Below are 16,530 nucleotides of genomic sequence, written 5' to 3'. Positions count from 1 at the left end.
CTGGCCTAGAAAAAAAAAAATCCAGCCCGACCCGACCAGGCCCTCAGGTATAAAAGCCTGAGCCCCAATAAATAAAATGCATTGAAGGACCGGACCTGAAGTAAACCCAAAGCTGCATTTCGGAGCCGAAGTGCGCGTTTCATTCAAAGTACAGCCACAATGTGCATATTCTGATTCACTTTGGGCTCTTTCCCTTGATTTAAGTGAGCACTTTGGCGCCGAAGTCCAGCACAGAAGTTTGTTAATCAAGTAAAAGTATTTCAGAATAGTATCACTCAAGTAAAAAGTAGTCATCCAAATAAATAGTTGAATAAAAGTAAAAGTAAGTGTGCAAAACAGTGTGCATGCTGTGCAGATCGTCCACAAAAGAAGAAAAAATAATAGTGAAAGAGAAGCCTGGCCTGACTTAATGATTGACATTTTATGTTTAAAAGCGGCCCAAAATTTTGGCCTGGGCCCAAGATCTTACCTATAATTTGTATGTATAGGAGTATTTTTTCATAGTATAAATGGCGAATTTGCAGTTATATATGTAATATATATATATACAGACACTCCCCTACTTACGACCATTCGACTTACGAAAAATGGTATGTATGAACGTTTTTTTCGGGATGTCAAAAAATATCCAGGCATTGCTGTAAGTTAGATTTTGTATTGTGTGCACCTTTTTCCGAGTACAGGACATTACTGTAGTACTTCTTTCCGCGGCTTACGACGAATGGTGGCGCTGTGAGAGGTCACCCAGAATCCACCCCGAAGAAGAAATCTGCTTCCTCTTCCTAGTTCGTGTATAAACATTCTATACTGTATCCCCAGCGCGCTCAGAACTTTGACATTTTTATTGTTTAATATCTCGTGCATCCATTCAATATGGTTGGTGTAAAGTATAAAGAAGAGGCGAGCTGTTTCATTTGAAATGAAAGTGGACTAAGAAAGCTTGATGCGGTTGAGAAAATGGTCAGAACGCTTTTTACCACGGAGGAGGATGTAACCTAACTCTTGAAGCCCATCTTCCCAAAGTAAGTTAAACTTAACTTTATTTTTCTTTATAGAACCTATTTTATGAAATTTATTTTATTTTTAGTACAATACAATACAGGTTACTTATGCAAGCCTTAAACATACTTATATAAACCTTAGACATACAAAATATAGCACTGAAGCAACTTATGAACAAATTCAACTTAGTAGAGCAGCATCTGTATACTACCATTAAAAAGTTTGGAGTTGCTTAAAAATGTCCATTCCTTGACAAAAGCAAAGTTTGTAGGATCAATTTTTACAGTATTATACTAAATGACTTGACTTCACTTTCTTTTTATTTTGAAACTCATTTAATAAATAATAAAAAAGTGCGACTTTTCATTAAAGCCACTATTGTCTGGGTGATTCAAAACTTTTTAACAGTCGTATATACTGTATACACACGACCCTAATTTCAAAAATATATGGTAAATTAGACACATACAATTGACTGCGAGCCGCGAAAACGGTTGGAAGGCCACAAAAGGCACCCACTTTTTACACCCAAGCTATAGTTTAGCCGCTGATATGGACAAACAAGGCAAAAAAAACTATTTAAGCACATAATAAAGAAATTATCTCCTGGTTGATTTACCAGTTTGGCCTCTTTCATTCCAAAAATAAAATCAACCAATTGAGTTTGGCTTGAGACTGTGATTGAACCGTTTACGATATTGCTGGCTTTGCTTATACTTTTAGACAGAGTCGCTCCTGTGCCAATAAGCTCAGCTGTGGTGCTTGGCCACATGACTTAAAAGTTGGTTTTAGTTACACCAGACACTGCGATAAATCATTCACTTAATGGCCAATCGGAAAGGATTGATACTCTTGGCAGCTAGCGCCCTTTACGAGTGTATCATTTTGACATTATATGATTTCATCAGAGAAAAGAGAGATGTTTTTTGATGAAATATGGAACATTAAGGATGCAAAATTACACCTAACATACACAAGTAATTTCTATTATGTCCACAGTTTAAATATGCTAAATCGTGAAATTTTTGGTAGGAATTTATTAAATGAATTTGAATTACTTAAATATGCTTCAAATTAAAAAACATTTGCAATTAACCAGGCAAAATGAGCCAAGTCATTACAGACTAAATATATTTTATGAGCATTACATCTACAACGATTTAAATTCAGTTATTCTTATCAAAACCTTTTACTAAGGATGAATTATTTAATGAAAATAAATAAAGTGACGGTGCGTAATAATCTCAGGGTTAATACACCTATTTCATGACCAAATTCAAGAAATAAGAGTAATATGTAGCTTAAATTTTCAGTTGCAGGAAATCCTTCCTATAACAATTAACCACTGGTAAATGCCACCTTATTTTTTTGCAGGGCCCGTAAGAAATGTCCATAACTGATATTTAACCTTTGCACTAATAAACATTTCATATTGCTTTGTCTAGGTGTAACATGTAACCCTCTTCTTGGGCAGGACCCATAGGGGCTGATGATGCTTTATAGGAAAATGCCATAAGAACAAATGTCAGCTGCCGTTAATCAAGAAGGAACAAATAATGCAATGCAGTGAATCCTCCAGAATCCAGTGTCGGCGTCATTTTTAAGCAGATTTGTTGAAAAACATGGCAAAAACTTTAAGCATTTATATTCACTTCACCCAAGATTCAGGCACTTTTCCCAACTTAAAAACACAAAACATGATTCAAGCATTTTCAAGGAATCCAAACACCCGTACAAACGCTGTTATTCAACAATAGATATTGTCGTAGCCTGGAACGGAGCTGAAACGTGTGCATTTTAAGAAAACACACTATGGAAGCCCGAAAGATACCAATATTCCAGTCACAAACGGAAAATGAAAGCTGGACATCCCCGGAGTGGCTGAAAAGAGCCAGTACTTGGAGTGTGACTCCTGGTGTAAATCGCTTCAGCAGCTAGTGGTAGAAGCTACCAAAATGCCAGTAAATGATTGCAAGGAAACCAGAATATGTCAAGTGGCAGGCCCCTTAATCACAGAACTCAGCAACACATGTTTGAATGACCTTCGAGAAGATGACTCACCTCCAGCCTCCAGAAGCATTTTAGCGATATCCATGTGCCCGTTGAGTAAGGCATCATGCAGAGGGCTTAGCCCATCTACCAAACAATTTAGGACAGGGATGGGCCTGTGACGTAGCAAAGCGTCCACGCAGGCAGTGCTGCCGTTGTTGCATGCTTCGTGCAGCGGTGTCCAGCCAACATGGTCTTAACAGAAAACATCGCAACGTTAGTTATATTTCAAAGTTACATTTTTTTGGTCAGAGTTACATCTCAAGGGTGTTGCACCAAGGACATTCATGCACCACCTATAACATTTGTCTACGTGTTCAGTAAAATACAAATCATTATTCAAAGTAAATATTTAAATTAGGAATGAAAAAAAAAACGTTGCCGCTAGTTGCATTAGTTAATACCATTACTATGTTGGCCAACTTTGCTTGAGGAGCTAGCATCAAATTAGCAGCTAATGTCAATGTCAGAAAGATACACTTCCAACGCTAAAATTGCGGACATGGCGGGTAGCCACTATTGCTGGTGTCTATGCAGTAATGCCTGATGTTAAAAGATGCAAATATTGATTTAAAAGAAAAATGCAACAAGTAATTAAATCTTAGCACCATGTACCCAGACATTCACCTGTGTGTCCTAACACAGTAGGGAAGTCATTGTTTAAAGTCAATATTGGAATAAAAAAATAAATCACTTTGCCGCTAGCTGCATTTGCGAAGACTATCTCTTTGGCAAGCTTTGCTTTAGCCTCTTGCATCAGTTTGGAAGCTAATGTCCAAGTCACAGATCTTAAATACTAAAGCTAGAGTTGAGGACACGGCCGCAAATGCCTGTGAATTTGTGACAAATGACAAACAATGCAAATATTGACCGAAAATAATAATAAATAATAACTAAACCATGGCACCGTGGACCTGGACCTCTACATATGTGTTTTAACACAAATGTCGTAATTTAAAGTAAATATTTAAATTACAAATTTAAAAGAAGACTGCCACTAGCTGAATTAGTGAATAGCATCTCTATGATGGCTAGCTTTGCTTTAGCCGCTAGCAGATAATGTCAATGTTACAGACCTTAACTACTAATGTTACCATTGGGGACACAGGCGCTAGACTTTAATTCAATAGTTTATGAATTAATGGCTAATGTTAACGAGTGCAAATATTGATTAAAAGGAAAATTCAATGCCTAAATCATGACACAATGGACCTGGACATTTACCCGTAGGTTTTAATACAGAATTAAAGTATTTTTTTAAAATAAACATTAAAAATAAAACATGCACCACTAGCTGCATTAGCAAATAGCTGTTAGCATCACATTAGCAGCTAATGCTAATGTCACGGACCTTAACTACAATTGTTAGCATTGTGAACATGGCCGCTAGCAGCGAATGCTAGAGTCTCTGCATAGCGGTTGCAAATACGGATTTAAAAAGAAAAAAATGAGCACTATTTAAGCGAAACAATGGCCAGAAAATATTTTGTAATATAAGAAAAGAATGCCAATTAAATTCTTGAAGGTCGGGTGCCGGATTTGAAAACTTAAGGCTGCAATCATGAGTAACGCATGATTTGCATGCGTTTCTTGGATGCGCTCGAATAACATTTTGACTTTTTATCTCTGGGGGTTTGTACCGCGTCAAAAATTTTCCTAGCATCTTCTCACATTTGATTGTTGACCATAAAAATATAGCGTCGCAAAATGTCCGAGACACAAGTCGTCTGAGCGGCTACATCTTGTGACGATGAATACAAAAACTTCAGGGGTCTCATTTATAAAAGACTGTACGCGTAGAACAAGGCATCCTGCGGACTTTCCTACAATAGAATTTTTGTAGATGGCATATTGGTTGTCTGTACAGCCCTTTTGAGACTTCTTGTGATTAAGGGCTTTACAAATAAACATGACTGAACAGGCTAGGTAAAAGATAAAAACAGATAGGTGCAATCGAAAATAAAGTATAAAGGTTCTTTGAACTCAGTGGCGCATTAGTATCACTTACTTGATATACAAAATATTTGACCTTCAACTTTTTAAGGGACCCTCAAACACACGCCATCTTTAAAGAATTGTGATAAAAACCTAATTCAATTTTGTTTTTAAAAATCGTTTTTGCATGTACTTTTACAATACTGCTGAGTTAAGATAAGTGTGTGCTTCCAACTTAAATCATAGCGCGTCAGGTTCATTTTTTGCCATTCAACTACGGTCATAAAATTGCAGAAACCTTTCAAAACTCTGCAGCGTGGATGAAGAGCATTTATGTTTGACCTAACAGACAAAAGAAAGTCATCACTAAAAATAGTCTATAAAACCGTCCTGCTCGCTGTTAAAAGACACGCCCTTTACATTTAACTAAAGGTTAAACCCAACAATGACGTGTTCAAACATTTAATTTATCCTTATTTTTTGCCTACCCTACTGTGTTAATACATTCTGGTGGTGTCTCCAAACCCACGGGAAATATTCCTACCTTTAACATTGACGTCGATGTCGGGGGAAGCTAGAATGTATCGCACCGTTTCCACTTGGTTCCCTTTGCATGCTCTGTGGAGGAGGGTCTCACCTTCGATGACAAGAGAGAGGAATATCTAAAGTTATCTTCCATCCAAATGGCAAAACGGACTCTCGAAAAACACGGCTGACCTACAAAAGTGAAGGCTGCCAATGAGATAACGCTTTAGGATAAAAACGTCAGAGGGAAAAAGATGGGGTTGAAAGATTTTAAGAGTTAGAGTTAATTTCACTCCAAAAGTTATAACAGGTTTGATAGAGAGCAGATGAGTAGTCCTGAGTCCTGTTTCACATTTTCCTGTTTGAAAGCTGATTCTGGTAGGCAGCCCCCTCACAAAACCGCCAAAAAGATTCCTCACTCATCCTGGGTTCAAACGCCCCACTGGGCCTCAACACTGTTGCCAAAGGAGTTTAATTAGCAGGTTACAGTAAACTGATGGATTGGATCGAAGATTTTTAAATACTGTTTTGCTTTTCTGCTCAATCCTTCATTTCTTCTAATGCAACCTTAAAACAGGCATATATATATTGGACTGTAGTCAGCTCTTTGCGTGTATAACCGGACCTCAAAGGACAAGCATGAGTGGTTCTGTGCATGGCAGTTTATCACAGCACAAAAAAGCTCGGGTAAATGCTTTAGTAGCTCTCTGCAGGACATCGGGCCTCTACAGAGCTTCACTCCAGTGGGTTTAGGCAAAAAGACGAGGATGTTTTGAATGGGTGGTAGTCAGAGGCACCAAGTGAGGAAACAAGTGCATTAAAAGAAAATGCTTCTTTTATTGGACTGTTGAAAGAGCAAAATCATCGTATTTTCCAGACTACCTATAAACTTGAAATTTGCCAGCAATTTGAAAGTGTGCCTTTCAAGCTTTATAGACCAGAAGATATGGTAAATAGTATTGAAAATGCATAATATAGACAGCAACTATTTATAAATAAATCAGTTCATTTTAATGGTGAAACCAGATTCAGAATTCTTACAACTCTAATGGATAAATTCAAGCACTTTTTATGGACTTTCCGTATTTTTCCAGTAACCGGCATCATGGTATTTTCACCTGCCCTCTTGGGTGCAATGGGGGGTAATTACGCTTCACATTACAACGCCATATAAACTTATGCCAGCTGCCGTTAGTGCCGAGGGAAGAAGAAATGCGATGGCAAAGGGAAGCCACCAGAGCAGGTGTGTTGGCATCATTTTTAAGCAGACTTGATTTATTTTTCTTCAATTCGCCAGATTAAAATTAAAATTCAAAATTCTTTTTTTCAACGGTGTCAAGCACTCGTACAAACCCTACAGATTCCACAACGTTATTCTAGGATAAATATTTTTTTTATTTCTAGAAGTTTATTTTGCAACCTTCGCTCTTCCAGTAGTTTTACTTTCATGCGCCTTGTAGTCCAATCGGCTTTATATACAGTATGAGTAATATTTAAAAGAAACACATTTTTGGGATGGCCTTTCAATACTGTGACTTATAGTCCAAAAAGTGCAGAATTTTTGTTTCAAATCATTATTACCACAAAAACAGTATCAAGTTAGGAGGTTGAACCTGTTTTTTAAGGGTCTGTAAATTCCTATCACATTACATAGGGGTGGCAGTAGCACAGGAGGTAAAGCACTCGTCTTGGGATCAAGTGATCGCAGTTTGAATCCTAGCTCCTCCGTGTTACACGTCGAAGTGTCCTTGGGTAAGACACTGAACCCCTAATGCCCGCAATAAGCAGGTTGGCGCCTTGCACGGCCGCTCTTGGATAAATGTGAAGCGCTTTGGGAAGTCTTCATTGACTTGAAAAGTGCTATATAAATGCAGATCATTTCATTTCATTGATACAAAATACATGCACAACAAATGAGTGAAGATGATTGCTGAAATTATATTTGAGAAAAACATACTGAACTAAAAGCTTTGTAATCTGAGTGTGAAAATAACTTGGACATGTTTTTTAATATTCAGGATAAAAAGAAAAATATATATTATTTCTAAGCATTTTAATAATAAAAAAAAATACTTTGCACTTACTTTTTTTACTTACACAGAAATTCTAATTCAAACAGACAGGAATAAAGAGAGAATATGAATGAATGGTGCATTTTACTTCTGGAGATATAAATTCGACACCTTCATCCTCATGAGGTATTTAATTTGTTTGGTATTTTTTTAAAACTTTGATTACTATCATAACTATGACAAAAACAGATCCAAATGTTTGTCACGCGTCGGTACCAACAATGATCAAAATGAAAAACATTTCCACAACACACACTCGCCCAAACAGACGGTTTGAAAAGCTTGGCTCAAATCTGCAGCCTCTAATGAGTAAGCAGCACTGCGAGTTCTATGTAGAGTTGTGTGCCATTACGGCGCTCTAAAACGCCGTGATTAAACACCCATTCCACTACACTCCATGTGTACACATTCCCGCAAATGCCAGGGCCAATCCACGCTCTGTTAAATCACTTTAATGGTTCCAATTTGGACACAACGCTTCTATTATTGGGGTAATTGCATACTCAGCATTTACAAGCACAGAAAGGATAAATCCGCCTGTCCTTTCTATAAATTCTCAGTTTCACACTTTAATAGAAATGTTCAAAGTGAGTGTTGAGCTCACATCCCGCAGCCAAAAATATTGTACTCCTGTTAAGTGTGCCTTGGCCTGTAAGCAAATGTTTTTAAAGCATGTGTTAAAAAATCATTATTTGCCAAGTACTATATAAAAAATACCCATATTTCAAGATTCAAATATATTACATTTGTTCTACAGTATTTTTTTCTGGTAATCCGTTACATAACCACCCAAATTAAATACATTTCCATGAAGTAAGAACCATATACATAATAGGGTAACTGTTTACTTGTGCTTATTCCTGATGTTCCCATTCGTGATATTTTTACGCCACAAGCACTCTGAACTTTTAGTACAGAGACAAATGATCAGTGCAAACTCCAGCTCACTTATGTGTAGTGGTTCATTTTTCTGCTCCTGAGGCGAAAAAACACAGTTTTATCCATCTATATATAGTGTGAGTCTGCTTCTGGCAAGCGAGGTAAGAGTACACCTTGTAAACAGATGGGATGCTGCAATGGAACACACGTTTGAAAAACAAGAGCAAGGAAGAGAGGTTTGTACTACTAAAGCAGTGGTTCTAAATACTGAGGCTTTGAAAGAGAGGCACAGGTGCATTTTTTTGTTAACTTTCCTATAATAAAGTGCAATTGCACCCCCATTTCACTAGGGAGCAGTGGCATTCTCATTGGCAGTGTTTTGTTTACTCCACACAGTGTATAGTGTAGACACACCGAGTGGTGTAGACCCTCTCGGTGGCGTGCGACAGGATTTCTTCTTCCGAGGGGGGGGCGTGACAGAAAACAAATAAGACGCACCGAGTTGCAGAAATGAAATCATTCGTTATTCAATGTCAAAAGTTCAAACGCAGATAAGACTTCCATTTGCGTGATGATGTGATGCACATATGCACATACCATATGCGTGGCATATGATGATATTGCTCGTGCTTGCCCTCTATTAGTTTGCTTGCAAAAGGCATGTAAATGGGGTTAATCGTTTTACACTAGACATGTAAACTAATCATTTGGAATGCTCGGGTCAGCGGCTAGGAAATATAAGGCAGTTCACTGATATTTTTAGTGTAAAGAAGTTTGTAAAGTGATGCTGGGATTCAGCTAAATACAAATCTATCAGTGGAACCTATAATAGAAACAAAATTCGCAATGCACAGAGAAACTCGAACGCCGAGGGAATATTGTATTTCCATTCGGTGGCCCGGATTAGGAATAAGCCGTATGTGTCCCGCAGACTGTACTTTGCCTACACCTGGTCTACAGGCTCTAGAAACACGCTCACTATCTACTTCAATGAACATCAACCTTCGTTTGGATGCCTGGAAACTGAATACGGGAACACAGTGCTCACGCTCATCAAGCAACCCGGACTATCCGTGTCAAGCGTGCCTCAGCACAGCATGAGTTGCCTAGCGTCAAGTGCACCTTGAATGTTGATAGCTTTTCACAAATAGTTAAAATCCATGCTCAGATTTGATATGACCATCACGGCGAAGCTTGATAAAACGCCACCCTGGTTTTTTATATTTTGCTTTTACAAACTAATGGCTTATAAGAAACTTTGCAATATAAAATGCAGATTAATTATTAACACTAAATCTTTTTTGCTGGTAGAACAAGAAGATTAACACAAACTATTCCATGCTCAGTGACACATTTTCCAGGCAAAATCTCTGCTGAGCATCCACAAACTATGGAATTCAAACAGAGAACTTCATGGCAGAGAAAAAAATAATAATCCCACTACCCTTGCCTGCTACTTTGACAAAGACACAGGGGTTCCGTTGAGGCGACACAGAAGATACGTATACGTTTATACATGTGGGTGAAAGCTGCGAGAGAAAGGAAGCAAAAGGGGGGAAGGAAGCAAACGGGGATGAGAGGGCGAGAGGGGAGAACGCTGTGCCAATGGTTCATCAAAAATTAATACCCACCGCATTGGTATAGACGTCACGTAGCGGAAAAACAACACACGCCAAAAGCCTCAGTGCTCCCTCAGCTCTCACCCCCTACTGCTCTCCTTCACCTCCTCCCCTCCAGCATGGGGCCTTTCTGATCAGGTGAAGCAGGGGAGATATGAGCTTTGACACCTTAGAGAGTTCACACCGAGTGCCACGGCTTTAATTGTAGGAAGTTCCGCCGGTGTAGCTGATGCATATCTGCCGTGCTCCTCTAATTGCTGCATTTAATATCCCAATAAAAGAGGTGTGAGGGGAAATAGTAAACGCTAACGTGCATATTGTTTGTGCGAAAAACATATTGGTGTCCAATGTATTTTCATTTGTTCTTCGTTTACATTGGAATCTTTAAAGTTTGTACAGCTTTGGGGTTTGAAGTGAAGATGTTTGTGCAATAGAGTCGACCCCCCGCCGTACAATAATACGTTCTGAGGTGTGGATTGCAAAATGAAATTGCCGTATGGCGGGGAAGATAACCCAATGATAATTAGCTAATGTGTTCAAAACCCCCAGTGCTACAGAAAAAAACAATAAAATGGTATATATAGTACATAGTGACAACAGTAGCCGAGCGACGGGCACTGAAAAAGCTGCGGTCAATCATGGACAATTCATCAAATCCACTACACAGACAGAAGAGCAAGACTGCTGTCACTGTCTTGTACAACGGACAGACTGAAGAGATCTTTTCTTCCTCATGCCATGAGGCTCTTTAACTCCACCCGGCGCAGTAAAGGCCCACATTAAACCACACCCCCTACATTGCATATTACCGTACTTTTATTGCAGTGTGTATTTTATGTAGCACTATTTAAATACTCTATACAACACGCTACAGTGGGTATTAGCACGTCACATTGGGTATTTTTATATTGTATTCCTTTTGCTTTATAATTGTATTGTTCTCAGCGAAGGGATGCTGCTGGAATTGTGAATTTCCCTGCGGGGATGAATAAAGTATCTATCTATCTATCTAGTAACAGTCGGCTAGAATCATCCTTCTTCCTCCCGACTCCTCTTCAATAAAATGTGAACATTTGTGTTTTCTTCGGGCTCCGTCCCTGAAATAAAGTTAATTGGTTGGGCTCTGGCTGATTCAGGCTTTAATAGCCGCAGGCCTGGGTTGAGCAGCCAAAAGCATATCTGAATTTGCCTTGGGGCAAACTAAAAGCAGACCAGCATTTTATATGACGTCGAACAAAGTTTGAATTTTGTCAATTTTTGGGCATGCAAAATAACTTTTTGTTGATGTCGTATAGTGGGGATAATACCGTTAAGAGGAGTAAAAAAAAAAAAAACTCTTAATCCACATCGTAAAGTGAAATCGTTGTAGTAGGAGTCCATATCCCCGGGTTATACTGTAGTTTATTTTTCCATCAATATGGGTACACATGTGCTATGGTTTCATACTACTAACGAGAACTCATAACTACACAAGATCCAGCAAAAAAAGCATAACTGTAAAGTACAGCCATCTTAAGAGTTGACGTAATGTACATCTCCATGCATTACACATTTTCATTATGCGCAAAGTGGCGACACCACCGTCATAGCTCTCTTTATTGATGACTCGGTGCGGTGCAGTGCAGTGAAGCAGTTCATTAAAAACCCACTTCTTGCAAATGTGCAGCCACATCGACAGCCAAAGCGTTTTGTGTGTGTGTGTGTGCGTGTATATGCGTGTGTGAAATCTACCTGCTGCATTAACTTTGTCGAAACCTCTCAGAGAGTATTCCTTTACCGATTCATTTTCCGATGGACTCAGAGACCTGTACAGGACACAAAGGACACAGTCAAAGGGTTTTTATGAAAATAAGGATGAATACACTAAGTACTAATTCACTCAAAAATTACTCATGATTCACATTTACAAGTCTAAAGTTTCAATGACTGGCCATTTCACCATGGTGGCGTGAGACATTGGGGTACATCCATCAATCCCCATTAGCAAATGAATTTCTCTTGGCACTCTATTATATCAATCTTCCACACCCCTCCTGTTCGAGACACACATATTCACCTAAACACGTGCCTTTTTTCCCCCTCCGAAGCACTTTCCCTCCTACTTAACGCCTCAAATGCAGACACAGAGATTTCTAGGCGAGTGAGCACATTAAGGGGAATAACTAGTGAAAGAAAGTGAAGCCTCTTCAAAGTAGTGGCGTGCTAATAGCTGTGGGCTGTCACTAGTCCTGCGAGCGGGTATGTGGGATCCGCCTGCACGGTGTCTGGCAGGTGTGCGCGTGTGTATTGCGCTGAAGCGAAATGCTATCAGTATTACAGGAAGGCAGCTTGTTCGTTGGTAATTGGCTTGTTTCAGAAGGCAGGAAGAAGCTCCCAGCAGTGAGGAAGAAACACGTCCTGTCACGTTGCTTGTTATTAGCGGGGACAAGGCTGAGGAGACACGAGCTATACGCTCGGTGTGTGGGTCGAGTTTAGGTTTGAAAAATGGAGTCCTAGGGTTGGGAAGAGTCACACATTCAGAAAACCTTTCCATGAAGACTGGTTGATAAGGTGTACGGTGAGTGGTGACACAATTTGGCTGGCTTTAAGTTTTTTTTTCTACATCTAGAGCAACATGTTAAAACACACTTGCGTGTTTGATAGAAGTGTATCATTCACTAAAACCTGGACAATATCAAGGAGACTTGGCTCAAGTTGTCTTAGACATAGATTTGAAGTGGAGCCTGAGAAGGAACAATGTCAAAGTGGCCTTGAGCAAGAAGCGGATACAGTGTAACCTCATTTATTGCGGGGATTTTGTTCCAAAAAATAACCCATGTAAGGTAAAATTCATGTCGGCGAAACTTTTATTTATGCTTTACAATTTGTGTACAATCAAATATTGAAACTTAAGAAAAAGCCATTTTCAGGCCCAGGTATTTGTTTGACAAATCAAAGTAGGCCTAATGTATACAGTACCTGTAAACATGTATTTATGTTTTACCAATACCTACTCTTAATCAGAATGCAGAACATAATGCATGATAAAAATCTATGAACCAGCACAATCGGTATAGCGAGGGGATATTGTACTGAGATGGCTCAGCTTTTGAACCCCTCCACCCTTGACCAACTTCGCCCTCGACCAAAATGTGAGATAAATTTGCCTTCCCTTTCGACCCAATTTTAGCTTTTTGAATGGTCAGTCATTTTGGAAATTTTAAGCAGAGAACTGGTATCCGTGGTAATAGAAGTATTGATCCACGTTGTTGGTGTCCGAAAAAGACGAAGGCACAAAGCTAGATTGTGAAGTGATCAGAGAACTGACGGCCGTTAATGAAGTAATGAAGTGCTTAAGTGAACAAGAAGTGTATTGCAATCATTCTGGAGTACGACAAAGAGCACAATTTAATAATTACATAATCTAGTGTGCCAAATACATAAAGCCTGGAAAATATGTTAATCAAGAAATATTTGATTGCGTTCGGAGCTTTAAATAAAACATTTTGAGAAGAAAATGCCGGCCAATACATACATCACAAATAAGGAACAATAGTCACATTTCACTCCCAATGTGTAAAAGTTGTACAAAAACGTATTTATTAGTACACATTAGGGATCAACCGATATGGCAAAAAAAAAATTATTTGGACAGCCACTTGCCATTAATTTTACACTTTCCCATGGTCCAAAGTGAACATCTCTGTCGGAAGTTGCTATGTGTATAATGGGTAGACCTAGGACATGCGTCTGCTCTGAAATGTCTGATTAAAACCACATGAACATTTTGATAAATCCGTTTTTGTGGTCACGGGATGTTGCTACGAAAGTAAAACGGTGAATTGATAAATGTTACTAAATCTTTTTAGTTCAAAAAAATATAAATCTCATTAATGCGTTCGCATTTTTAAGACTTTCGGAAATCGGATTAAAGAAAGTTTAATGCCCATTAAAGCCTTATTTTTAGAATAATAAATTCAATGCCTTTTAAGACTTTTCAAAGAATCGCGGCAACCTTGAAAAAGAAACAGAGATTATTTGTTATAATTTCAAATAAAACTTTATAGCTCCCTGAAACCCTTTCCATTAAAAAACTTAGAATTACAACAAAACTAACATGACTAATATTTCACATAAACCATAAACAAACAGTGCAGGAAATAAAATAAGGCTTAGCAGCAACATGTATAAACGTACATAAATAGCTTCCTGATTATTTTTTTTACAATATATGAATAAATAAAAATGCCAATACAACCTACAAGACTTAAAATAACTCAAAACAAAAAGTGCAAAAAGTAATGGAAAATTAAACGAAGCTCACAAATTAAAAAATGTGGGCACTCCTGTTTTAGAACCAGATTGACGGATTAATGTCATAAGAGCTAATCAATTAGTCTCCACCTGAACCTGCTACCTTAAAACAAGTTAACGGCACTTTTTACGCCATCTCTAAATCACAAAAACCCTTTCTACCACAAACTTTGAAAAATCTCGAGATTGTAATGTCTGTTACTTTAGTTGCTTTTGTTTATGTTTACGATGGACCCTTTAAGGGAGACGTGACATCAAGGAGGAGGGAGGAGACTGGTGGAGATGTTCAGCTGTCAGTCAGTCTTGTTATTTGTTTATGAAATCTGCAATCAGACATCAGCTACTGTGTGCATCTTTATATAGGGGCATTACAATGCTGTCAATGCCGTCATGTCGGGGAGTTGGCAAAGCTGTTTGCAGTTGGAAAAAGCTTCTGGTTTAGTGGCTCTGCCCCTGTTGCTTATCCAATCAGAAGGCACAGGATCGGGGAGAAGAGAAGGGGACTGGAGAAGTCAGAGTAATGGAAAGAGCTGTACTGCTTTAAAGAGCCTTAATAATCAGCCAGTACATTAATAAAAACGCATATACCGATATCCGTCACATTCACAAATATCAGTGCCGATAATCGGCCCGCCTGATAATGGGTCAACCTCTTGAACACATGTATGTATTATGGCTTCATACTACTAACGAGAACTCAAAACTACACAATAGTAGATTTTTGAATGATTTTGAAGAATATTTTTCATTTTTGTCCATGGATAAAATCAATTGGTCCAAAAAAAGCAAAACATTGTGTCGTTTGTATAGAAATGAAGAGGTGGCAAAAATGGTAATATATAATAAAATTACATTTATTTCCATTTACAAAAGTTTGTTTTGCTTCAACAGCTAGCGTGCATTTCAGAACTGTGATGCATTTGATACCAAGTTAAATTCTCATATCAATCAAGTTTGACAAGGTCACATGTTTGAGCTCCTTTTAAGAATCCAACATTTTTCTTCAAAATGTCATCTTGTACTCTAAGTATAGAAATAATTGCTAGAATATATTCTCACAAGCTGCAGTCCAATTCACCCTATTTATATGTTGCCCTCAATGCCAATGGATCCAACAGTAAACACCAAAGATATTTGACATAAAGGGCTTTTGAAATCAGTCATAACACAGAGCAAGACTGACTCGTCTGAAAAGATTTCTAGACTGAAGATGTGTTAATTGATTATGAGAGCCAGTCAAGAATCCCTAAATAAATACACCTGAACAGCCTTCATCCATGAAATGAAAGAAGCAAGATTTCCTTTGGGTTTCTGTTCTCGATTCATAATACACTTTGTCATTTTAATTTCATTCTTTCTTTCAGGGTCAAATGATTTCTGCGTGGCCCTCGGCACTTCTTTATCTCCAACACGCACATTGCTTTTACTCGTTCGCGCCGCCTTCGTGTGTAAGAACGACTGAAACGTAAGCTTTGAATTGGCAGCTGAGAGGAGGCGAGTGGTGCAATGAGGTAGGATAACTAGGAGAGAGAGACCGAGAGATAGAATATGGCCAATGCATGAACTAGTAGCCTTTCTATGAACCTACTCCCTGGTGACTCTTGGCCCTCTCCAGGCCAACTACCCGTTGATAGAACAGCAGATGCCTAGTATGGGGTATCAATAGAAGGATGGTGAGACTGAGTGTGTTATTCCATTGGCGATGACAACGATTTAATATGAGAGAGAATTATGAAAGGTAGAGATGAGGCTGAAAGCTGAGTCAGCGGATTCATTAGAAGCCCCGAGGACAGTTTGTGTGTATGCAAGAGCGTGCGCAAAATCTCTCGGTATATCTTCAGTCAACCAGCGTGCACAGATAAGATCCCAGCATGACCCATCACATGCCAACTCTTCAAGCTCTGACTGACCTCTGTTTCCATGCTCCACATCTCTTTCACATGCACACGCACACACACACCTCTTCCAAGGTGTTCTTTTGTTCTGTTAGACTCACGTTTTTTGCTGCTCTATTATGCCTTTTGAAAGGCAAGCCATATTTAGAGACAAAATTGATATAGGATGTACAGTAGACCCCCAGAACACAACATTAATCTGTTTTGAGGTAGGGATCGCAAAGTGAAATCGCCATATGGCAGGGTATAGAAACCCATGGT

At 38.7% G+C, this 16,530-nt stretch overlaps 1 protein-coding gene across 2 annotated transcripts in view; it reads right to left on the bottom strand.

Moving 5' to 3' along the window:
- slf1 (SMC5/6 complex localization factor 1) overlaps window positions 1-16,530 on the bottom strand; it is a 41,072-nt gene that overhangs the window by 11,634 nt on the left and 12,908 nt on the right. For both annotated transcript variants that reach the window (XM_088336396.1, XM_088336395.1), the window contains exons 15-17: window positions 11,813-11,886; window positions 5,531-5,623; window positions 3,064-3,246 (exon numbers count right to left, since the gene is read on the bottom strand). In XM_088336396.1, coding sequence (XP_088192522.1) covers window positions 3,064-3,246; window positions 5,531-5,623; window positions 11,813-11,886 — 350 coding nt within the window. The remainder of the gene's footprint in view (window positions 1-3,063; window positions 3,247-5,530; window positions 5,624-11,812; window positions 11,887-16,530) is intronic.

The sequence above is a fragment of the Urocampus carinirostris genome, chromosome 5 (assembly GCF_059441175.1).
Source record: "Urocampus carinirostris isolate Australia breed hairy pipefish chromosome 5, RoL_Ucar_1.0, whole genome shotgun sequence".
Taxonomy (NCBI): Eukaryota; Metazoa; Chordata; class Actinopteri; order Syngnathiformes; family Syngnathidae; genus Urocampus; species Urocampus carinirostris.
This window is presented reverse-complemented; position numbering and strand designations above follow the sequence as displayed.